Source organism: Prionailurus viverrinus, chromosome B4 (assembly GCF_022837055.1).
Source record: "Prionailurus viverrinus isolate Anna chromosome B4, UM_Priviv_1.0, whole genome shotgun sequence".
NCBI lineage: Eukaryota > Metazoa > Chordata > Mammalia > Carnivora > Felidae > Prionailurus > Prionailurus viverrinus.
The window spans coordinates 12,771,406-12,797,247 of record NC_062567.1 but is presented as its reverse complement, the minus strand read 5'-3'; the positions used below and the strand labels follow the sequence as shown (position 1 = coordinate 12,797,247).

The 25,842-nt window shown below is 38.2% G+C and overlaps 1 protein-coding gene across 1 annotated transcript in view; it reads left to right on the top strand.

The window, feature by feature from the left end:
• CUBN (cubilin) overlaps positions 1-25,842 on the top strand; it is a 283,623-nt gene that overhangs the window by 73,522 nt on the left and 184,259 nt on the right. The window contains exons 23-27 of the mRNA XM_047868193.1: positions 10,877-11,069; positions 12,645-12,805; positions 13,216-13,397; positions 14,615-14,771; positions 17,602-17,789. Of these exons, the coding sequence (XP_047724149.1) occupies positions 10,877-11,069; positions 12,645-12,805; positions 13,216-13,397; positions 14,615-14,771; positions 17,602-17,789 (881 nt within the window). The remainder of the gene's footprint in view (positions 1-10,876; positions 11,070-12,644; positions 12,806-13,215; positions 13,398-14,614; positions 14,772-17,601; positions 17,790-25,842) is intronic.

Genomic DNA, 25,842 nt, shown 5'->3' with positions numbered 1-25,842 from the left:
GGACGTTGGGACGCCTGGCTGTTTCACATAGTTGGGGAAGGTTAACTGAGACATTCAGTGTGAAAATTACATAACAGCTGCAAAGCACCATGACTGTTCTTGGTTTAAAATAGAATTGCTGAGGCCCAAGTACAATTTCACAATAGCTGTGTTAGTGAGTTAACTTATATTCATATTCATTTAAACCAGTCACCTGTGAGTGAAAAGAAAAAGCTATGGCTGTGACCACCTAGGAGCAAATTGTAGCAAAATGTTAGATTTTGGTTAAGGAGGCTTCTTTTTTCTTCAGGAGAATGCAAACATGAATTTTTTTTCTTCCCTGAAGTCTTTACTTTGAAGAATGTTAACCAAATATGCCAATGGAAGCAGGTGAAGGTTCCTAGGCTGACTATTTATTTAGCACATATTGGGAAGGTCTAAGGTCATATGGATTCATGCAGACACAGAAGTCTCATAAATGATATCAGAAAGCACCATGTGTAGATTGATCCCTGATATAAATGGATAATCATAAGTTATTGCAAATGGCAAAGCAGGGAGGTGGTGGAACAGTTACCCTTGATCTAGGGTCTCCCAAGGTAAACATGCTTCTGTCCACAGGATCAGTTCATCCTCTTCCTGTATCCCAGATCCTCTGGGGCTGAGGTCATCATTGCTTTGTGGATTGGAGGATTATCTATGTTTTGGATTTTCCTTTTTGATGACGAACCAAATGCTACGTTATTAAAACGTACTTGAAAATGCTTAGTGGAGGCAGAGATACATTTTTAGAAAAGTAGTTTTCTGATTTTGTAATGGTTCACAGAAGACATTTGTAGTGTTTTCTCTTTCCTTTCTTCACTGTGTTTGGTTGGTGTTGGTGTTGGTCAAAAAGAAAGATATGTGAGGTCTGTCGGTAGTGGTTTTTGATTTTCAGAGATGTGCTTTTCCATTGCTTGCTCAGTGGAAAACAGTTGATGGAAGAAATGTATTTTTTCTCCTTCATCTCTTTCTCAATGTGAGACCATGATAAAAAGCAAACTGCCATTGGATATGAGTTTTCCTTTGGTAACATGAGATATAAAGAACAGGCATTTTTATGTCTGCGTTTTGTCCAGATATAATAAACATCAGGCAAAACATGAATTTCCTTCTGTGGAAATTTATCCAATTTTAATTATTTGTGCATTACTGCAAAGTGGAAGACAAAACCAAAGCCTAGCATTAAATATATCTCAGGATTAATATTATTCTAGAAAGAGACATTTATACAGTCAAGGGAAGAGAACACAAACGTTGTATAGACTTCAGTGTTAGGTAAGAGGAGTTACTAACCTCTCCAGAAATAGATAAGTTCAGAAAACCTTTGTTTTTTCTCACCACAAAATAAGACATGTGAATCTCATGAAGCTACAATCAAACTTTAATATTAAATACTCTATTTAATATTTATAGCAGATGTACCTTCAAAATATTTTTTTATTTCTCTATTTTAGTTTTATTTATTATTTATTGGATATCTGAATTATTTATTGGCTTTCCTTTCGAGAACTCAACCTGTCTTTGCATGGAACTTTCAAACTTTTAATAAAACATAGATTTTATTTCATAATTTCCTCAGGTAAAATTCTTCTGTAGTTTCAACAAATATGTATATGCATGTAATCACCACACCGTTCTAAATTTATAGAATAAATTTATCATTCCAGAAAGTATCCTAGTGTCCCTTTTTAAAAAAAAAAATTTAACGTTACTTATTTTTGAGAGAGAGAGAGAGAGAGAGCAAGCACACAAGCAGGGAAGGGGCAGAAAGAGAGGGAGAGAGAATCCCAAACAGGCTCTGCACGATCAGTGTGGGACCCAATATGGGGCTCAATCCCATGAACCATGAGATCATCACCTGAACCGAAATCAAGAGTTAGACGCTTAACCCACTGAGCCACTCAGGCATCTCTTAAATTTTTTTAATCTTTATTTTAGTTAGTTAACATACAGTGCAATATTGGTTTCAGAAATAGAATTCAGTGGTTCATCACTTTCATACAACACCCAGTGCTCATCTTAAGTGCCCTTCTTAATACCTATCACCCATCTAGCCCATCTCCTAACCATCTCCCTCCATCAACCCTCAGTTTGTTCCCTATCGTTAAGGGTCTTTTGTGATTCAGTTCTCTTTCTTCTCTTTTTTTTTCATGGTTTTCCCTTCCCATATGTTCAGCTGTTTTGTTTCTTAAATTCCACATGAGTGAAATCATATGATATTTGTCTTTCTCTGATTGACTTATTTTGTTTAGCATAATGCATTCTAGCTCCCTCCACATCATTGCAAATGGCTAGATTTCGTGGGTTTTTTTTTTTTTGATGGCTGAGTAATACTCTATTGTATATATGTACCATATGTTCTTTATCCATTCGTCAATCGTTGGACATTTGGGCTCTCTCCATACTTTGGCTATTGTTGATACTGCGGCTGTAAACACTGGGGTGCATGTACCCTTTTGAATTGTATTTTTGTATCCTTTGGGTAAATACCTAGTAGTGCAATTGCTGGATCATAGGGTAGTTCTATTTTTAGTTTTTTGAGGAACTGCCATACTGTTCCAGAGTGGCTGCACCAGTTTGCAGTCCTTCCAGCAGCGCAAGAGGGTTCCTCCTTCTCTGCAGCTTCGCCAACACCTGTTGTTTCTTGTGTTAATGTGAGCCATTCTGACAGGTGTGAGGTGGTATCTCATCGTGGTTTTGATTTGTATTTCCCTAGTGATGAGTGATGTGGAGCATCTTTTCATGCATCTGTTGGCCATTTGATCTATCCTTCTCCATGCTCCACCTCAACAACTGCAGATCTGGTTCTTATCACTGTGGATTAGTTTTTTCTGTTCAAAAGCAAATACCTGGCTTCTTCATGAGCATAATGCTTCTGAAATCTGTTCATGTTGTTCTATTTATAAATGGTTCTTTTTGTCTTACTGCTGAATTGCCTTCCATTGTATAGATATATCATAATGTGATTATCCATTCACTTACTTTTGGATAGTTGGATTGTTTCCAGTTTTTAACTCTTATGAAAAAACCTGCTGTGAACTTTGATGTACAGGTTTTTTTGTGGACTTACATCATTAGTTCTCTTAGATAAAATACCTAAAAGTAGAATTTCTGGATCATATGATAATTCTATGTTTAATTTTATGAAAAACTATCAGGCTTTTTTCCCAAAGGGATTATACCATTTTATCTTCTCACCTGCAACAAATGAGAATTACACTTTCTCCGCATCTTTACCAGCACTTGCTATTTTGAATCTTTTCATTTTTAACCTCTACTCGTTGTGTAGTAGTGCCTCGTTGTTGTTTTAATTTGCATGTCTCTGATGACTGATAGTGCTGAGGACCTTTTCACATACTTACTGACAATTTATATATCTTCTTTTATGAAGTGTCCATTATATAGTTCTGTTCACTTTTGTTTGTATTATTTGCCTTATTTTGTCTTATGCTATCTATTCTGCATATAACTATGTCCCTTGTCAGATTAATGCATTGCAAATGCATTGCAGCCAGCCTTTTACTTTTCTTAATGGTATTTTGAAGGGTAGCAGTGTATTATGTCCTTTTACCCTTTTATGGTCAGTGTTTTTTGTATATTGTCTAAGAAATCTGTGCCTCCGAAAGTAGTGAGGATTTTCTTTTCTTATGCATTCTTTTACAAGTTTTATAGTTTGAAGTTTCACATTTATGTTTATGATCCATTTTGAGTTAATTTTTCTATGCCATGTGAATTATGTGTCTAAGGGAATGAATCGTGTTTAATTGTTCAAATACTATTTATTGTAAAGATTCTCCTTTTTTTGCACTAAATTGCCTTTGCATTGTTTTTGCAAATTGTGCATGGATGTTTGGGTCTGCTTCTGGAATCTCTCTTCTCCCATAGGACACTATATTACAATATTTATGTAATATAATAGTGTATCTTAAAAGCAGGAAGTATAAGTTCTCCAGATTTTTCGAAATTGTTTTGGTTATCCTAGATCCTTTGCATTTCCATTTACATTTTAGAATCAGCTTTCCAATATTTACTTAAAAAAAAAACCAAACCAAAATAAAACTTTTTGGGAATTTGATGGAGGTTATATTGAATTTTTAGATAAATAAGGGACAAAGAGCATCTGAAATAGAGTGTTCCAATCCATAAACATATTTTACTTCTCCATTTACTCAAATATTTTTAAATTTCCTTCAGCAATGCTTTAAAGTTTGCACTATAGTTTTTTTTTCATATTTCTATTAAACTTATTATCAAGTACCTTATGTTTTTTATGTTGTTATAATTGATATTTTAAATTTTATTTTCAGTTTGGCTCATATCTGCCATTTAAACTGATTTTTCTAGGGGTGCCTGAGTGGCTCAGTCGGTTAAGCGTCCGACTTCAGTTCAGGTCACGATCTCACGGTCCGTGAGTTCGAGCCCCGCGTCGGGCTCTGGGCTGATGGCTCAGAGCCTGGAGCCTACTTCCAATTCTGTGTCTCCCTCTCTCTCTGCCCCTCCCCCGTTCATGCTCTGTCTCTCTCTGTCTCAAAAATAAATAAAACGTTAAAAAAATGTTTAAACTGATTTTTCTATATTTACCTTGTATCCTGTAATGTTGTTAAATTCAGTTATTAGTTCTAGTACATTTTAATAGATTACTTAGTATATTTCATATAGATGGTCATATCTGTGAATAAGAACAGCTATATTTTTTTTCCTTTTCATTCCCTCTCTTTCTCTTTCTCTCTCTTTCTCTGTCCTTCTCTGCCTTCTTGCAATGGCTAGGGACTTCCACCTAATGTTGAATGGAAAAGATGAGAATGAACATATTGTCCTTGTTCTTAATCTTAACAGGAAGGCATTTAGTCCTTTATTACTTAAGTATCACGTTAGCTTTGGGTTTTTCATAGATACCCTTCTTCTTTTGCTACTACTTTGTTTTCTTTTTTTTTTACAGAATATTTTTCATATTCCATTTTATTTCCTTCACTGGATTTTTAATTATACCTCTTTTTTGTGTGTTTGCTCAGAGGCTAACAAAATACTTTGTTAGCTTATCGGTAAGTCTCCTTAGAGTAAATATGCTGCTACTTCACACTGCACACTTTATATTTTATAACTGACACTATATTTCACACACATCTCTCTTTATAAATGTAATAACCTCACAACAGTAGAATTCTATCTGCCCTCTTCTTTATGCTATTTTAGTTGTATCTTTAATTCTACGTACATTATAAACTCCACCTTACTATTGTTTTTGCTTTACGTGATTAGTTTTCTTTTAAAGAAATCAGAGAAGAAGAGCAGTCTTTCCATTTATCCAATTGTTTGCCATTTCTGGTGTTATTCATTCCTTCTTCTAGATATATGTTTACCTTTGGTGTCATTTTCCTTTGGCATGACAGACATTGTTAGTATCATGTAGTATAGGACTTCTAGGGGTGAATGTTCTCAGCTTCTGTTTGTCTAAAGATGTCTTTTTTGCATTCCCATTTTGAAAATACCTTTTTGGGGATAATTGTTTTTTTTTCTGTCAACACTGTAAAAATGTATTCCATATTCTTCTTGCCTTCATTGTTTCTAATTAGAATCCAGCTACTATTCATATCATGGTTTTTCTGTATCTAGTGTGTTATTTTTCCTCTAACTCCTTTATTTTTCTTGTATTTGTTTTTCAATGGTTTAATGTACCTGAGTGTGATTTTCTTTTATTTATCTTGCTTAGGATTGACTAAACTCCTTGTAGCTAATAGCTAATTTGATTTTTTAAATCAAATTTGGGAGAATTTTAGCCTGTGTGTGTGTGTGTGTGTGTATATGTAATTTTATATATTTTATATTTATATATTTTATATATATACATATATATTATTTATTTATTTATTTTACTATTTTCATCCTATTCTCCTTCTGGGTCTCTGATTATATGTGTGCTAGACTCTTTGGTATTTTTTCCTAGGTTTTTGAGAATCTGTTTTTGGCACATTTTTTCTTTTTTTTCTTTCAGATTAAAGAGTTTCTATTGGTATACCTTCAAGTTTAATGACACTTTTTCTTCTACTTCAAAGTTTCTATTAAGCTCATACATGCATTTTTAAATTTCAGTTAGTTTACTCTTTTTAAAATTTCAATATAGGAGCGCCTGGGTGGCTCAGTTCATTAAGTGTCTGAATTCAGCTCAGCTCATAATCTCATAGCTTGTGAGTTTGAGCCCCACATCAGGCTCTGTGCTTTGGATTCTGTGTCTCCCTCTCTCTCTGTCCCTTTCCAGCTCACGCTCTGTCTCAAAAATAAACACTAAAACATTTTTTTAATTAAAAAAATTTTAAAAATCAATATAGTTAACATACAGTGTTATATTAGTTTCAGGTTAGTATATTTTTAAGTTATAGAATTTCTATATGATTCTTTATTAATAGTTTCCTTTGTATTGCCAAGATTCCCTATCTATTTACCATTGAGGCTATATTTTTCTTTAAGGCTTTGAACATTTTTCTAATAGTTTCATTAAAATTTTTGTCTGCTAATATAATTATCTGGGCCGTCTTCAAGTCACAAGGTTGCACTTTTTTCTTGACCATGATTTCTATTACTCTGTTTATTTGTATTAGTGGCAGGTTTTGAGTTTTATACTGGATATGGTGAATGATATGTTATGAAGACTCTGGATTCTCTTCTCTTTCTCTGAAGTTTACGTCGGTTCAATATTTAGCTGATTATCTTGTACTTGTGTAGATTTGTATTTTTTTTTATTTGTTAAGGTGTATTTGTGAAAAATACCTAGGTATTTCCTAATCCCTTCAAACTAGGTAGGTCTCAAGCTCTAAGTTTTATCACTCCTGCAGTTCTTGTTAAGACCTAAACATTGATAAGAAAGCCTTCCTGTTGGTCATGGTCTTTATTTCTAAGGTGGGGCCTTTCTTGTGTCTCAACTGGGTGCCTGGCATGTAAATGGGGGGATTCTGACGGTGGGAGAACTCCGTAGTCTCCCATGGAACATTGCCTGTCCTGTAGCTTCCAGCCTATTAGCAGCTACCCTCTGGCATGGCTTTCGAAGTCTCACCTCATGTCTGCCCAGCCCAGGCTCACGCAAGAATTCATAAGGGACTTTACACAGATGTCTGGTCCTCCTCTCTGTATAGTTCTTCCTTGCTGGAATATGTCCCTGCAGTTCCAGCTCCTTTGACAGCCCTAAATTCTGATCCCTGCTTCCTCAGCTCAACAGAACTGTCATTGACTACTTGGACTTCAGCAAACTGCTGGGATCAGAAAATTCCACACAGGTAAAGAGTCAAGGAAATAGAGTCCCACCTCCTTTGTGCCAAGGATCACAATCTTGAACTGCCCATTGCCCAGTGCCTCGTATATTTTGCCCAGTTTCACAGTTTTTATGGAGAGGGGCTAGTTTAGTACAGTTTATTTGTCATGGCTGGAAGCAGAGATGTCTATAGTTTAGACTGAATAAGCATTATAAAATATTAAAGAATCTCAGCCTACCCAGGAGAGGGGATAGTAAGGAGGTAAGAAAAGTGGAGGGGGTAAATAAAAGGATGGAGGTAGAGAGAATGGGAAGAAATTAGACACTTGTCCTATCCTCTCAGTTTTCAATACATTACGTAATATAATTTTAACAAATATTTTTTAGATATGGGCCAGATAATGTAGTAAGTGGTAGTTAATAATTGCTAATAATTGCTCCAAACATAGTGGAGGAAATGTACTCACATAAAACAATTACAATGTGATATTTCGGGGGCTCCAATTGCTATTTGCCTAAAGGTTTATCGAGCACAAGGAAATTAATTCTGCTTGATTTGGAAAAATTTCACAAAGGTGGTGATATTGAATTTGGCTTTAAATGATACGTGAGCTTATTTGTCTAGTGGCTTGTTGGGGTCGAAGAGGAAGTTGTTAGATAAAGACTTTCAAACAAAGTAAACAGTGTGAGGACCATTTCATAAGGGATTGTGTTTACTTTTGTGCCAGCAAAAGAAAAGAAACTTAATGAATAAATCAGAATTTCAGTCTGAAATGAAAAACAACCAATTGTGCCACAATAGATACTTTCATATGGACAAAGGTACAGGGAAATTATGCATCATTACTTCTCAAATATTTGTTGAATTGGTTCCTTTACATGAGATTCTGATTATATAAACCATTCTCCTGCAGACTAATTGCAAGTTGCACTAGAAATATTCAATACAATTGTATTTCCCTTCTGGGAGTAGAGTGGGTAAGGAAGGAACATTATCTCTAAGAACAGTTGACAAACAGATTTGCTCTAGACGTTTAATTGACTGGCTAAAGCTATGTGAATGTGGGGGTGGTCAACGAGTCTGCTGGTTCTGTCAGCTCAGGGAGACCGGGTCATAACCTTCATTTAATGTCCATTTGATCCATGAATTTTTATCTTAGTAATATTCATTCCGAATATGAAATACTTAATATGCCATTTCTACAACCCCATTCACTCTCTGCCCCTCTTTTTCCTCCCCCCCCCCCTGCTTTCTTCTTGCCTTTTCCCTTCCTTCCTCCCTCCCTCCCTTCCTTCCTCCCTTCCTGCCTTCCTGCCTTCCTTGATCTTTGAAGAGATATTTCTTGGCAGACTATAGAAAAACATAAAAGTATACAATATTCATCTTTGAAGTTAAATATCACTTTCAAATTTTTTTTCAATAAAGTAAAGCCTTGTTTGCTTGCTATTTAAAATAGAGTAAACCATGGGCACCTGGGTGGCTCAGTCGGTTAAGCGTCTGACTCGTGATTTTGGCTCAGGTCATGGTCACAAGGTTTATGAGTTTTTGAGCCTCCCACCAGGCTCTGCACTGGTAGTGGGATTCTTTCTCTTCCCCTCTCTCTGCTCCTCCCCCTTCTCTCTCTCAAAAATAAATAAATAAACGTTTTAAAATAGAGGAAGCCAATTATTTGATGAGTGTCTCTTACTTCGAACATTATACATAGGTAGTGGAACATGTACTATTTTCTGTGCATCCTGCTGTCAATGCTAGTGGCTCCTTGCCTCTTTTCTGAGTGTGATCATCCAGAGCAAATGGGGAAATTCTACATCAAAACATCCTCCTTTTCTTTTTTTTTTTTTTTTTTTACTTATAATGAAGTATAATAGTTCATTCTCCCTCAACACCTTTTAGGAGGCTTGTGTCTACTCCTGGACCTTAGATTTATGTTATTACTAGATACAATCAAAGATAAAGTACATTAAAAATGCATTGAAACAAGATTTTCTTTTTTCTTTTTTTTTTAACTTTTTTAACATTTTTTCATTGTTGGGAGAAACAGAGTGGGAGTAGGGGATGGGGTCAAAGAGAGAGGGAGACGCAGAATCCGAAGCAGGCCCCAGACTCTGAGCTGTCAGTGCAGAGCCGGACGCGGGGCTCCAGCTCACGGAAGGCGAGATCACGACCTGAGCTGAAGTCAGGCGCTTGTCCCACTGAGCCACCCAGGCTCCCCAAAACAAGATTTTCTTTAGAAAATATCTCACATTCGAAGGACACAGGAGATTGAGCGGGTTGGTTAGTAAATATGGAGTCTGATGGACAGAATGGGTAAAGTTAAAACTCTTGGGCGCCTGGGTGGCGCAGTCGGTTGAGCGTCCGACTTCAGCCAGGTCACGATCTCGCGGTCCGTGAGTTCGAGCCCCGCGTCAGGCTCTGGGCTGATGGCTCAGAGCCTGGAGCCTGCTTCAGATTCTGTGTCTCCCTCTCTCTCTGCCCCTCCCCCGTTCATGCTCTGTCTCTCTCTGTCCCAAAAATAAATAAACGTTGAAAAAAAAAATTAAAAACAACAACAACAAAAAACTCTTAAAGTAGAAGCTAATATTTACTTGCAATATAAAATTGTCCAAGTATCACCTTAATGTTTTATATGAATGATCTGATTTATTCCTCATCATTTATGCTCTACTTTCATACACTTTTCTGAATTATTTTGCAACATAATGATCACTACCATTTATTGAGTTACATACCAAGTGCCAAGCCCCTTCATTGCATTATCTCTAACCCTTACATGTACAGACAAAGATACTTACCATCCCCATTTGAGAGATGAGGCTCACAGAGATGCAGTAATTTGCTCATGGTTGCACAGCATGTCAATATTTGAACTAGGCATTGATTCAAGGTCCGTCTGATTCCTGACACTTACCTTCTGCTCTTCACGTGGCAGAGGTGCTGCTTTGTCATTCATTTGTCATAAATGCATGCTTGGTGAAAACCATTTTATTTAAAAAAAAAAAAATTTTTTTTCAAAGTTTATTCATTTTTGGGACAGAGAGACAGAACATGAACGGGGGAGGGGCAGAGAGAGAGGGAGACACAGAATCGGAAACAGGCTCCAGGCTCTGAGCCATCAGCCCAGAGCCCGACGCGGGGCTCGAACTCACAGACCGCGAGATCGTGACCTGGCTGAAGTCGGACGCTTAACTGACTGCGCCACCCAGGCACCCCTGGTGAAAACCATTTTAAAGGAAGGTGAGGAAAAGGAGAACAGAGCTGAGCTATTTCTAGGTTCCCTCTAGGATTTCCGTGGTGCAGCCTAAATGTTTAATGTTTATGGTAATGTGCATTGATTAATAGATTATAACACCTCCAAGATTTAGAAACGTATGATATATGTAACAGTTTCCACTACATGGCTTACGTTTGCTATTAATAATTGTTTTTGCCTTTGAGATTAAAAACAAAAAAAAACTTTGTTTTGAAAGGAAATCATTCGTTAGCATTCTAGAATGGCCTATTGAAAATCAAGCCCCTTGGCACAAATTAATGAAGTGTGTGTTAGTGAATGTCTTATAAATGTAGCGTGATGTTTTCTGTTTTCTCTCTTATGCTCTTGTTTCTCTTCACAGCATGCATGACAGACTATACAGAAGAATCTGGTACTTTTACTTCTCCAAACTTCCCCAATAATTACCCCAACAACTGGAAATGCATTTATAGGATCACGGTGGAAACCAGCCAACAGATTGCATTGCACTTTACGAACTTCTCCTTGGAGGAGGCCATTGGTGGAGAGTGCATAGCAGATTTTGTGGAAATCAGGTAAGCACCTTTATTTTATCACCTTTTTCCTTATTTGTGTTCATTCATAGTCTTTCCTGGAAAAGTTAAGGAAAACGCATGGAAATTCTCTATAAAGCTCCCTGTTGTGCTCTTTCTTGCAAGATACAAAGTTTGTCATGTGGAGCCCGACTTCACAGAAGAAAAACAGAAAATTGCCTAAGATTCAGTGGTTATTTTGAAGTGATTATTTTATGGGGAATATTTGAAAATAAACTCTAGATTTTATTTGGGCAGAGTAAACAGATGCACTACTCCTCTGAAATTAGATACTTGCAATTATTGAATACCTACTTTCTTTCTTTTTTCCTTTCTTTTTTATTTTTTTAAACAGGCATTTAAAAAAATGGTTTTAATGTTTACTTATTTTTGAGGGGGGGGCAAGGGGCAGAGAGAGAGAGAGAGACAGAGAGAGACAGAGGATCCAAAGTAGATTGTACACTAAGAGTGGAGAGCCCCATGTGGGGCTTGAACTCCCCGACTGTGGATGTGACCTGAGCCAAAGTCAGACCCCTCACTGGCTGAGCTACCAAGGTGTCCCGGAATACCCACTTTCTTTATGGAAAATCAATTTAGAATTTTTGGCTGTTTTTTGTCCATTTGGTATAATTATATCCAAAAAAATGATGATAAGAACCGTAACGTTTTCACCAAGTTTTTTTGTGTTCAAATAATAAAAGTCTAGGCTTGTGAATTTCAGCGTGAGAACTTTTTTCTTCAATGCTTTGGTATTTAGGGAGAATGAATTTAAAAAGTTATATTTGCAGTAAAGGTAAGTTGACCTGTATATTGCCATCTATGCAGATCATTTTACATAGAAATAAATTAGGCTTTGTACACACACAATTTGGTGTGTATTCATTTCAGATTTTTATTTGACCTTTCAAAAGCCTAGAGTATTATACTTTTATAATAAACTTTATTCTATAATTTGAGGTATGGTACTAAAATAAATCAGAGTTGTATCATATCATGGCAAAATAACGTAATTTTCTTGATTTACAATAACTAATCATTAGATTTGAATGTTGAGTGAGTCCTTTTTTTTTATGCTTGAAAAAGCTACAGATTACAAAATAGATTTAAGACCCTAAAAGTCCTTGGGGAAGAATTATTTTCAAAATGTTGCTAAATATGTCAAATACAACATTAAATTTGAAAAAATTCAAGTTAGAAGACAAACATTTAAGTTTTCTCTGTAAAATGAAGCAACATTTGTTTATACTGTTAATAATTATGGTCTCTTTATCCCATGTTCTCTGACACATTTATCAGATGCTTCATTTGAGAGAGAGAAGATTAAACTCTTCCTCTCAGCTTGAGATTGGTTATATAAAATGTTGTGCAAACCATAAATGATGTTCTTTATTAAGCTACTCAAATGTTTTTAATCAGGTGAAAAATTGAAAACTTGAAATTGTGATTTAGAGTATTTTTAAGAAAAGTGGACCGACCTAAACTGATCTGTTTGCAGTCTCAAAGTTCAAATAATAGTAAATGTTTATACAGTAATATTATCAGTGACGAGTAAATGACCACATCTGTGTCTTGCCCCAGAGATGGAGGCAGTGAAAGTTCACCACCCCTGGGAAAATACTGTGGCTCAAATCCACCTCCAAGAATCATCTCTCATAGTAACAAACTATGGTTAAAATTTAAGAGTGACTTCTTTGGCTCGGCATCTGGATTCTCAGCTTACTGGGATGGATCATTAACAGGTAAATGGCAAAGAGCTGTCTTTTATTGGAGAGTCCTGTCTGACTGGTTTCTTGATTCTTAGACTGCCATGCTCTTATCCATTTTTTTTTCTAGCTATATTTTATCATTCCTGTTTATACTAAACTTAAACACTGAAAATATTCCTGAATAACAGCGCTGTTTGGGTTTTGATGTTGAGGACGAAGTAAGGGGAAATATCCTTGTTTCGTGGTATATTACCTCAAGCTGGTGGTCTTGGTTAAGAGAAGGAAAGGACATTGACAGGGGCTAGCTACTCTTTGGTGACGCAGTCTTGTTTTGCGACCTGGTTAAAAGGAGAGTAACAGTAGCCCCAGTTGGATATAGACAGGAAGATTCCATTTTACCATAAAGAAAAGGAAACGTGTCACCTGGTCTCTTTCTCCCGTAGGTTGTGGGGGTAATCTCACCACCCCCACTGGTATGTTCATATCTCCCAACTACCCGATGCCCTACTACCACAGCTCTGAATGCTATTGGTGGTTGAAGTCCAGCCACGGCAGCCCATTTGAGCTGGAATTTGAAGACTTTCACTTGGAGTACCACCCAAACTGCACTTTAGATTATCTGGCCGTATGTATAAAGTTCAGTTGTTTCCTTCACTGCTCCCATCTCACCCACACACATAAATGCATTTATTTTTATCTTTGAAATTCGGGAAAGGAGAACATTTAAAACATCCACATAAAAAACTTAAAAGAAGAAATAAAAAGAAAATTTGATGAAAATGACAGCCCTCTGAATATGGCATGTATTACTGAATAGCTTGTAAGTATTTAAAATATATTGAATATGAACTGTTAAGAGATGGTTAAAATCTCCCCAGAGGGGTTATGAGCTCTATCTTGATTATTACCTATGTAATTTATATATATGCACTGAAAATTAGCAATGTAGAGGACTCTACTGGTAATTGGAGAAGGTACTTGATGTCATCAAGGTGGGACTTTTTATAGTAACAGCAACTGACCCTTGTCCATTAAAAAAAAACTGAGTAAAAAAATGCATTAGAATGTCACAAATTATGAACTATGAAATAAAAAAGCAAGGAGAACTACTGATAACAGCTATGGTCTCAAAAATAGGTGTTAGTCTTTCATTTTTAATCTCCAGATTTCAGCCTGGGTTCCCATCCTTCCCTCCATACACAGCCCTGTCTAAGTGGCTCAAGTTCATGGTCCAAGTTTATAGACATTTAAATAGAATTTTTAAAGAAAAAGAGGTTAGATGGGGCGCCTGGGTGGCGCAGTCGGTTAAGCGTCCGACTTCAGCCAGGTCACGATCTCGCGGTCTGTGAGTTCGAGTCCCACGTCGGGCTCTGGGCTGATGGCTCAGAGCCTGGAGCCTGTTTCCAATTCTGTGTCTCCCCCTCTCTCTGCCCCTCCCCCATTCATGCTCTGTCTCTCTCTGTCCCAAAAATAAATAAACGTTGGAAAAAAAAAAAGAAAAAGAGGTTAGAGTGGGAGAGAGCCAAAGCATAAGAGACTCTTAAAAACTGAGAACAAACTGAGGGTAGATGGGGAGTGGGAGGGAGGGGAGGGTGGGTGATGGGTATTGAGGAGGGCACCTTTTGGGATGAGCACTGGGTGTTGTATGGAAATCAATTTGACAATAAATTTCATATATTGAAAAAAATAGAAAAAAAAGATATTGTGATTCAGGGCTGTTCTTGTGTTCTGTCATGTATTTCTTGTATTTTTATGTATTTCTTCCCCACTTTTTAAGAGGTATAGTCTTCTAGATGATGTTTATAGCCACGGTCATCTGACATTTAAAATGTTTCATTAAAGGTATATGATGGCTCAAGTACCAGTTCTCATTTGCTCAGTCAGCTTTGTGGGGATGAAACACCGCCTCTCATCCGTTCTAGTGGAGACAGCATGTTTTTAAAACTGAGAACAGATGAAGGTCAACAAGGAGGTGGCTTCCTGGCCAAATACCGGCAGAGTAAGTATGTAGACTGGCTGCCTAGTGCCCGTAGTGGGTCTTCAATTTCCTGATAATGAAACAGACTGAAATAAGTATAACCCATTGGATTGAGCAACTGAAATAAATCTTTGCTCCTTATGAGAAAGATTTAATTCTATTTGAGAGAAAAATGCTTAGCATTAAATTTAATGCCATAAACAAAAGCATGTGGTAAGCTCTAGAAAATAGAGTATTTAATATGCCGGGAGAGTTGCCATTCAGTTAAAGATCAGTGTAACAGGTTAACGGCTAATGGGTTTTCATTTGTATCAAACATTACAGTCTTCTAATTAGACATTCCACTGCACATAGCATCTCCCACACTTTTGGGGTTTTTTTTGTTTGTTTGTTTGTTTGTTTTTGGTTTTTCTTTTGGTCTTGTACATCAAAAGTTACCTTATTTTTTTTTAAGGGAAACTACAGTTCTTGTAAGTCATATGGAGAATAAGCACATTCTTTACCGTGGAAAAATCCGGTCATTGTAGAGATGCCATTTTATTTTATTTTATTTTATTTTATTTTATTTTATTTTATTTTATTTTATTTTTTTCAACGTTTATTTATTTTTCGGACAGAGAGAGGCAGAGCATGAACGGGGGAGGGGCAGAGAGAGAGGGAGACACAGAATCAGAAACAGGCTCCAGGCTCTGAGCCATCAGCCCAGAGCCTGATGTGGGGCTGGAACTCCCAGACCGCAAGATCGTGACCTGAGCTGAAGTCGGACGCTTAACCGACTGCGCCACCCAGGCGCCCCTAGAGATGCCATTTTAAAATCTACTTTCCTGTGAGGCAACATGGTAGAATTTAAAGGAATATTGCACAAAGAATCGAGGACCCCAGGGGTTTGTCCCTGGCCCCTGACCCCTGAGAAGGTCACTTTTCCATGGGGTTCTATGATTTCTTCTCTTAAAAAAGGAGATTAAATAAGGCCATTATGAAATCTCCCTTCTAGGTCTAGAATTTAATACATTCTAATGTTAGTTTCAAAATGAACATTTAAGAAAAGTTTCCTTGAATTGTTATTTAATAAACACTTTACTTGTGCATTTGAAAGCACAGTACCTTGCCCCACTAAACCTAAATGTATCCATATTTTGACACAGTTACCTAAAAATAGAATTGAAAGTCTTGAGATCTAAAGGGAACATACAATATCCCTTTGAATTAGTTGAAGGCATATTAATGTTTGACCTTGACTAGGTGTGATTTTGAAAATATTCACATTCACCTACATTTGGGGTTAGGCTGAATTCTATATAGTTTTGAAAACTGAGTTTTAATGATGAAAAACTTTATTCTGCAGAAATCCATCAAGTATATGAAAAACTCTCCTAAATTTTCTCAGGGATGCATTTTTTTGGTTGAGCATATAATCATTTCTCTAATTTTATTATTGCTGTGCTAATTTGTTTCTTGCTTATAGTCAGATTGTTTATTAAGGATTCCTCCCTTTTATTCCCCTGATATTTTATTTTCCCTCATAATTTCAGAACACTGAAGGAGTAACTCAGTGCAGGTGGGATATATGTCCTTAAAGGCAAAAATCAGAGCTAACCAGTGAGGTTTTCTGTAAAATTTGCCATTTGAAATTGGAGGTTTGCAGACAGAATAATTTCTGAGCACAGAGAGCAGCCATATGGCTTAGGCGAGTATATTTTCCTCTGCCCTGACTTATAGTCACTGAGGAACACGATACCTCTGTGCTGCATAGCTGTAACTTCTCCCAGGCATCAAAACCCACAAAATTATTACTTAGAATTCCTTTGTGGACAAAAAGGTCACCTAAAGAGGAATAGCCTGAGTATTCCCTTGCTCCAGCAAAGGACTATTCTGAGGAGACACAAATGTATACTTTTCCATACCATAGTTTATCAACGCTGTCCTAGTCACCTGTCAGAAAAAGTATAGTAGCAGAAATGCATCTATGAACCACCTTTTTCAGAGACCATTTTTTCAATATAATGTTTATCCTCTCATTCTCTTTTATCACACATCATGGAGATAATATGGAAAAGGCTTAGGAAAAGGCATGTATATGCCTTGTTCAGGTCATTAATTTGGGCTGAATTTGGCACTGACTCCGGGGACCAGCCACCCCTAGAGGTACCTAGTACAGTTTTGTTGAAAACTCAGCTGAGGAAAATACCAGCTTTTGGTATTTTCAAAATGGAAGCCTTTTTTTCAGAACTTAAGATGTTCATTTCTTCTTCCAATCCTTTACATTGCCTCTATTCGTTCTGGACTTCCTGATGACTCACCAGAGGAATAAGGGAGCCTTTATTGTGAATTTCATGCTGACTTCTGAATGTTCAACAAAGCCATGTTGTTGTCCGTTTTTAGCACTCACATAGAACTTTGTGTTTTTAAACCGTTGAATTTAAAGGTCAGGATTTCTGTTCTTTCAAACGTTAAAGTTAGAAAAACAGAAGCATAGAATATTTAATACACTTCTGTAAACAAATCAGACTGCACCCTGAGTAGTGCTGAGCTATCCTGGTTTTCACCAGTTCACAGGAATTGGATGCCTCTTTATGGGAATCGATGATTTTCATGGCACTTGAAACTTTCTGAGTTCACTTAAGTATTGTTTCTCATCTTTTCTAAATGGAGACTCACTGTAAAACGCTGTACTATGTATATAGACACACATATATACATTTGCATACACATTTGCATAACATACAAATATAAAATATATAAACTATATACTTTAATCTAGATCTTTTCTTAAAGGAAAATCTTACACATCTTGGGGCAATTATGAAAGACATGATAGTGGTTCTTAATAATCATGGGTGTTTTTTTTCAGCCTGTGAGAACGTGGTAATTGTGAACCGATCCTATGGCCTCTTAGAGAGTATACATTATCCAAATCCCTATTCTGACAATCAGCGTTGTAACTGGACCATCCAAGCGACAGCGGGCAACACGGTGAATTATACATTTTTAGCATTTGAGTTGGAAACTCACACAAACTGCTCCACAGACTACTTAGAGGTATGTATTCTGAACCTAAATAAGTTACTGCATTTTCAGATTCAGGTAGGCAAGCCAAACTATTGTGCTTCATAGAACTGAATCTCCAACCCTGCCCTACACATCTGTGATATGCCAACCACCCGTGGTATTTGAACAGGTATATTTTGTGTCACTTTCACTGCATCATATTAATACTAAGGATATTTAATCCACTAAATTATATACACAAAGGATTATCTATGTTTTTAGGTTTCAACGTAACTTCTGGACTGATTGACCTCATGTTATTTAAATAATCCTAGACGTAAAAGAATAACTTCTATTTTTTGTTACTTTTGTTCCCTATAAACAGGAGATCAGAAAATGTTTGGGTGCCATGGCTTTATTTAATAATGAATTTTTCCAATAACTAGAAATCATGATTTGATTCTTGTTTTTATTTTTAAACTTCAGTTCATTTTTCTTTTGGTAAAACAGAAATTTCTATTTGTTACAATAATGACCACCTGTGGCATTTATTCAACTCTGTATACAATGCTATTCAGTGAAACTTGCTTGAAAATTAGCCAACCCAAAATATCAGGTAATCTGCTGTTTTTACAATAAGATGTTTTATTTATAAAAGATTTTTTGCTGATTTGCACATGTGGCTTTTTAGGGTTACAGATTGAAACGTTAGGGACCTACTTGTTTTACTCTATTAATGTAACTATGTATTCGTATATAAAATTTTATGGCTTATAAACTCTTATATTAATCTAGAAATTACCGTTTCTGCTTTTACACTTCGTAAAACAATTTGGAGCCACTGACATATATTTTGACGTCAAGTTTTCATCATTAATAAAATCCCTTTTGAGCCCATCTAAAATACCATCATTCTATCCATTGACATTGTGTATAATACTTTTGAATCACATATGAGGTTGTCACTAAAAATCTTTTCTTGAGTGACAGGTACTCACTCTGCTAACATTATGAAATTCCCCTCATTCCCTCTGTGCCACCTAGTGTCTTAGTGGGTTTCTGGGGTTGTTTTAAGCTTATTTATTTATTTTGAGAGAGAAAGGGAGAGAGAGGGAGAGAACACCCGAGAGGAGCAGAGAGAGTGAAAGAGAGAGAATCCCACGTAGATTCTGCACAATCAGTGCAGAGCCTGACACAAGGCTCGTGCCCATAAACCGTGAGCTCTTGACCTTTTCGAAGTCTTGCTTACAAAGACTTCCAACCCTCAGCACTTATAACTTTAAGGACATAGTCTTAGGAAAACTTCATCCTTGTAAAAGTTTCTTAACCTTCTTTTTACCAGTTCTTTAAAAAAAATTAGCACTGATTGAGGCTGTTTGAGGTTAACATAACTTTTCCAAATAGCCCCTTTGTTTTTCAAAACAGATAGTTTTGAAATCGCAGCCATGGTGCTTACCCATTAGAAAGTTATATTTACTAGTTTTCAAAGGAAGTATGATATAACATCAAACAAACTTACAAACATGAACTTGACAATGGTTTTAAAGTCATCTTTCTTCATCTAGTGTTCAGATGGTCTTCACAGGCTTAATAACGGCATGGCTGTCTCACTCCTTTTACCTGGAGTAGCCATCCTTTTATTTTCTTCACGTGGTAAGATCTTGTGCATTCTGTAGAGAAAATGGAAATTTGCTCGCAAAGCCCCTTGCTCACACTTCAAACACAGCCAGTTACCTTACCACATTTTTACCAGTTGTGATGGTGCCCACATGTTCTAGTGGACTATGAGCTTTTTGGAGGTGTGAGCCGTCTTCTACTGAATTTGTGACCCAGGCATTGATTATGGAGTTGGGATCCTATAGGAATCCAGTGAGCTCACTATAACTTGAATATCATCACTGCCATATATTAGCATCAGCCTGACGATAGCTATTAATTAATGAGAAAGGACTGAATTCCAAACTGAACTTTTTGTCCAATTCCTACACATTCACCGCAGTTCTACTACTTTGAGCACAAAGCAAAAGAGAAGTCATGGTCTTGGAGAGCGCTGTGTGCATAAGCACATGTTAGGCACCGTAGCAGTGATTTGATAAAAGTACAATGGAGGAAGCTGTTGGGGGGGGGGGGAGGGCGGGGGGGGGGGGAGGGAAGGGGGGAAGCTTCCGACCTGGACCTTAAAGGAAGCTTTAGAAGAAAGAATGGGGAGAAAATGAGATGAAATGTTTCCAGGCACTGGACTCCACCTCTTCGGGCTTACTTGAAGATGGAAAGGTAACAGAAAGGCCCATCAGATAATTTTTGGAAGTGTTTGAAAACCGTCAACCAAAAAATACCTCTTCCAACAACCACAGAGCCACTAATTAAAGGCCCTTCATCGGTGACGTGAGAGATATGCCATTTATCTTGTGCAACATTGATGGTGAAAGCAGCAAAAGTACAGAATGAGAACCAAAAGCTCAGCACAGCCTTCCAAAGAATGACAGTGTTGCCAGAGGGAGGAGATTTTTTTCCGCTTCTGTAAGCCAAGGGGCAAGGTCAGAGCTATTGCTACAATGGCTGGTCTATGATGAAAATTTTAAAAGCACAAATAACCACTTAAGAAGAGAAAAGCCACAAACACAAAATCTAGTTTCCATTAATTTAATAACTTGTAGTTAAAGGGTTTTTCAAGTAACTGAGCCAGGTCCCAGCTGAGTGACTGTTACTGCAGCCAGAATTGAGTTATTTTGAATCAATAAAGCTGAGATTATGGAAGGACTCGATTAGGTGCTGGTCAGACATTGTGCCCAACCTTGCTGAGGGGTGTGGGTTGGTAGAGAGCCCATTGGGAAGCTAAACCATCCTTTATTATTTGTCCTCTGGGCAAAACAAAATGATTCAGATTTGGAAATTAAATATTCAATGGGAGGAAGGGTCACTTGCCTAAAGGAATAAATAAGACCATACTGTCCATGCAGTTGTGGGAAGTCAACCTTAAGGATTCTTTGTGCATCCCACAACTTGATTTCACTTCTTAATTTTTATGCTGAGTCTGAGTCTCTGCACAGAGGAGGAGATTTCTAATAGCTGATTCAGTATAGAAATGAAAGTGATGGGTTTGGGAGACAACAGCACAGAGATGTGCAGGAAGGCCAGAGCCTGTATTAAGTCGACAGGGAGCATGTGTTCGTGGCGTGTAGAGGAAAGAGGGAAACTCTGAGGTGGTTGTGCCATGGAGGCTAAGGGCAGAGAGTATAAAGAAGGTGACAGTGATCAACAAGGGGGAGAGGCTCCCCAGGGGTCAAGGGGGATCTCAGGGTTAAGAAGTGTCCCGTGGAGATCACTGTGACTCCAGGCAAAGTGGTGTTTGGGGGGAGGGGGAGCAAGAGTGGGACCACAGTACGAAGAAGCACAAAAGGCAGAGAGTGAGCGTAGACAGAGGTTTAAGTCCATGAATTCACTGTCTGAGTTCTCTCAAGGAAATGGCATTAAGTCCTAGCTTCCTTTCTCCAATCCTCATCCTACATTTCCCTAACTCGTTCTCATGAGGCAAGCTCTCACAAGACATCCTCCTCTGCATTTTGTCTTGTATGTCAGTGTCTCTTCTAATGTGGCCCCGGGTTAGATTCAACACTCCAGTGAAGCTGGCCATGGTCAAGTATGCTGGGACTGTATTATCTGGCTCATATACTTCTGGTATTGTACGTAGGCTGAGGTTACACGGGCTTATTGTTAGTCAAGGTATAATGTTGGACTATATGAATACCTGTATTCTCCAGGTCACTTTTATACGAACTGTAATGGCTTCAGAGCCACACATAGGATATCATTCCTACTAAATTATATTTGACTATTTTGCCTGCGAATTGAACTCATTATGATCCTTCTAAACCCCGCTTCTTTGGTCTGTAAATTATCCATTTGCATATAGACTTACTGGCCTCTGGCCTACTAGTTCTTCAAAAGTAGTTGATAAAAATGTCAAAAAAGATGGCGCCTGTTTCAAATACTCCAAAATGACATCTTTCTTTGGTAACATGATGTATTGTTGGACACTTCTGGGATAGCACTATTCAAACAACTTGATAATAGTAATTGCTGACCTCTCTTGAACACTTATTATTTGCTAGGTAATTATTACAGCAACCCTATAATGTAAGATATATTACCCCATTTGACAGGTGAGACAGTTGAGGCAAATGTCCACAGTCACAAACATTAGAGGTGTTGAAGTCAGGCTTTCTACCAGGCCCTGTGGCACAGCCAATCCTTTTAGTTATGACACTGCACACCCTCTCTGTATACACTCACAATTTTCTGTCACCTTCAGAGATGACATGAGGAGATGTCCATGGAGCCTGCAGATTTACCATAATACTGTCACAGAGAGAAGTCTATATTATTTTAGCACACTTCTACATAGATAAGCACTGGTCATTTATTATAATCACCTTTTTTTTTTTTTTGCTACATAGTGACAAACTATTTTTAGTGTCCAATTTAGAATTTTTCCAAAAAATGCTGTCAATCTTATGAGATTCTAGAATAAATCTTTTCTTCAGTTTGGAAGTTGAAACATTTTCCTTGAGACCTCTGGCCATTCTACTATTTTTCATTGTTGTGTTTTATGCTCTTGGTTGCAGATACACACTTGAACTAAACCATTAGAGTTGTGAAAGGGTTGTCCTCTGAGGAAAGTAAAAAGCCTCATGACCCAGGATAAACTAAGAAGCTGGAAAAGGGCAGGAACAAAAGCAGCTTAGTGGCCTCTCCCTGCACATGTATACTCCATTTCCATCTGTCTTCCCAAAAGCTTCCTCTCCTTTTCTGCAGCCTCAGAACTTTACCTTCAATATGGCCGTCCCAGCCATGACTCCACATGACCATTTGCCTCGAGCTCTTACAACCAACTAGGCTTCCCCTTGGTGACCAGTTACCAGCACGGAGGTCTCATTTTTTTTTTTAATGTTTATTTATTTATTTTTGAGAGAGAGAGAGAGAGAGAGAGAGAGAGAGAGAGAGAAGAAGCAGGGGAGGGGCAGGGAGCAAGGGAGAGAGAGAATCCCAAGCAGGTTCCATGCTATCAGTGCAGAGCCTGACATGGGGTTCAGTCTCATGAACTGTGATATCATGACCTGAGCTAAGAGTCAGATGCTTAACCAACTGGGCCCTCCAGGTGCCCCGGGGTCTCATCTTTTTGAGCCTGACAGTAAAGGCATGGATCTGGCCCACTTGTGGATGCATGCCCCTCTGGGCAGTATGACCGGCTCTGGCCAGAAGTGAAGTCCAGTCCTCTGGCCAGTGTGGCTCATAGATTGGGTGTGGGGGCATGGTTTCTGCTGGCATGTTAAAACATTTCTTAACACTCATAAATTCAGTAAGGTTACACAATTTGTGGTAACTATACCTTTCTGTAGTGCAGGATATAATTCAATCAAGCCCAAAAAATTCATTTAAAGGAATTGACTGCCTTATCACGTAAATTGGATCTCATTGTCTCTTCTTCTAGTTTCAAAATTACACTAGATATGTTTCTGTTTTCCCTTCATCACATTATGCTCTTTTCTGAAAGTGTCGATCCATTCATATTTTGATCTTTCTTTTTTTTTTTCAACGTTTATTTATTTTTGGGACAGAGAGAGACAGAGCATGAACAGGGGAGGGGCAGAGAGAGAGGGAGACACAGAATCAGAAACAGGCTCCAGGCTCCGAGCCATCAGCCCAGAGCCCGACGCGGGGCTCGAACTCCCAGACCGCGAGATCGTGACCTGGCTGAAGTCGGACACTTAACCGACTGCGCCACCCAAGCGCCCCAATATTTTGATCTTTCATTTGCCCTAATCTTAGCTTTAGAAAGTAGACATTTTTTCTAACTGTGCAGTTTCCCAAAGTTGAGCCAATTTGTGTGCTCATAAAATGGTCAGAAAACTATATAAGCTCCATTGTTCCTTCTTAATTGATTTCTTCAGAGGTTTCCCTTTTTATTGCCCCAAAAGTTATTCCTGACTTTGTGGGCAGAATTTAATTTTATGAGAATTTGTCATCCGTGTTGAATTTTCTTTCTTTTCTCTATTGCTTCTCTTTTTTCTTTAATTTTGAATTGTTTTGGTCCATGAGCTCATATCTCCTTTTGAAGTTGGACTCCCTAAAACCTTAGGCCCATGGCTGGTATAGTCAGTATCACAGTCTCCAGGGACACCGATCAGTGTCTCCTAGTGTTTTGTTCTACATTAACAACCACTTTTCTGCTGTCCAGAATTAATCCAGAGGAGCATTTCTCTTCACTGTTTACTTTACTTTTCGAGAGAGGAGAGCATTTAAAGAATTCATCAAATTCCATGCTTTTTCCAGTTTAGACATCTGAGAGATGTCCAGATGGTTGAAATTATCTCCCCTTTGCCACCCCTGCGTGTCTCTTTGTGCTGCACTGGTGTCCACATATTTCCTTGGGAACAAATTGGAATCTCTACTGAGGAAGAAGCCCATGTGAAGGTGAAGCCCCTGTAACTGGCTGCATTCCAGAGTCACTTGGAGATCTTGTTAGAAAAACATATTCCTAGACCTCACCCCAGACCTACTTAACCAAAGTCTCTGGGAATCTCACTAGAGACCGCACTACTGCCCTCCCCCCCGCCCCCCCCCCCCCCCCCCCCACCGAGCTCTTGGGCCAGCACTTGAGATCACTGTCTGCAGCCCACTTTGACTCTGACAACACATTTTACCCTCACTTCAAAGCTCTCTTCGGGGAGTTATAAATATTTTTAATAGGTATCTACCTAATGTGTCCCTTCAAGTGCTATCACTGAATGTTTCTCTTTCAATAGGTCTTACTTGTCCATTCCTATAAGATGAATCACGTCTTTTTCTCACCAAGACGCAGTGATACTATCATTATATTTATCTCATCATATAAAGACATCAGGTTTACTTTGCGATTTTTGTGTTCTGATTCGAAACTTTTCTCCCCCACCCATGTTTATTTGGCACCTTTGTCACTATCATCTTCCAGCTCATTTCTTTCTTTTTTTTTTTTCTCCAGCTCATTTCTGTATACCCTTCCGGTCCTTCCCCTTCTCAAATCCTCTTGATTATGTCAGTGACTTCTGTCCAATGCATTTCCCAGTCTTCGTAAGATTGATGTTATCTCTTGCCAAATCCTCTCTCTGATGTCATCTTGTCCACCAGATGTTTATATTATTGTTACTTACACTCCAGCGTCCTCTTCCAATTACAAAATCATGCATTTCAAGCGAAAGAAAGGACCCAAACTGGGTCTTCAAGTCCTACGCTTGTGTTTTCTAAGTCTGCGGCCTGAGCCATGCAATTTTCCGTACCGCGACTGTGAAACACCAGGCCCGGGTGATATTGCGATTAGTTAAGGTAACACGCGCTGTTGTTATACGTTCTCAGATGCTTCGTGTACTACAAGTTTATTTCTCAGTCGTGTTGGAGAGTATGCATGTGTTCCTTGCCTTGCACATGGTGATTCAGGAACCCAGACAAAAGGGAAGTCGATTTGGGGAAGCCCTTATACCTCTCTCTGCCGCAAATGTCGATAGATGTTTTACAAATATCAGTTTGAGAAATGCTAAATTAAACACAGTCAAATAGGGGTTGTTGTTTTGTTCCGCATTTGCTGTGGTATGTCCTCAAGCCACCCTAAATATGCATTATTCATTCACATATCCATTCATCTGGTCATTCAAATACATTTCAGACACATAGACTGTGTCCCTTCCTTGTCTTCCCCGAGGAAGAATAATTACCAAGTTCAAAGAGAAGTCGTGTTGGAGGAGCTGTCAAAGCTAACGCAGCCGCGAGTTCGAGTGGCAAAGGTAGAGTTTAATCCGTCATGTGCTCCTACAGTGGGATCCAGCACGAACCACGCTCCCTTCGCTTTGTAGGGAGGCGACTGGACGTTTTAAAGGGAGAATGAGGGAGTCGGGAGGGGGCAGCAGCCCGAACACTCAGGGAAGTGAGAAATGACAAAAGGTTAGTCCGTGTCAGTGTGGCCAGGCCAGCTGCAGCATGCTGTTGGCTGCAGCCATGGGAGTACGATTCTGCCCTCCCACACAGACTGGGAGCCAGGGTCCCATCCTTCCTGAAGATTACATTTCAAAGG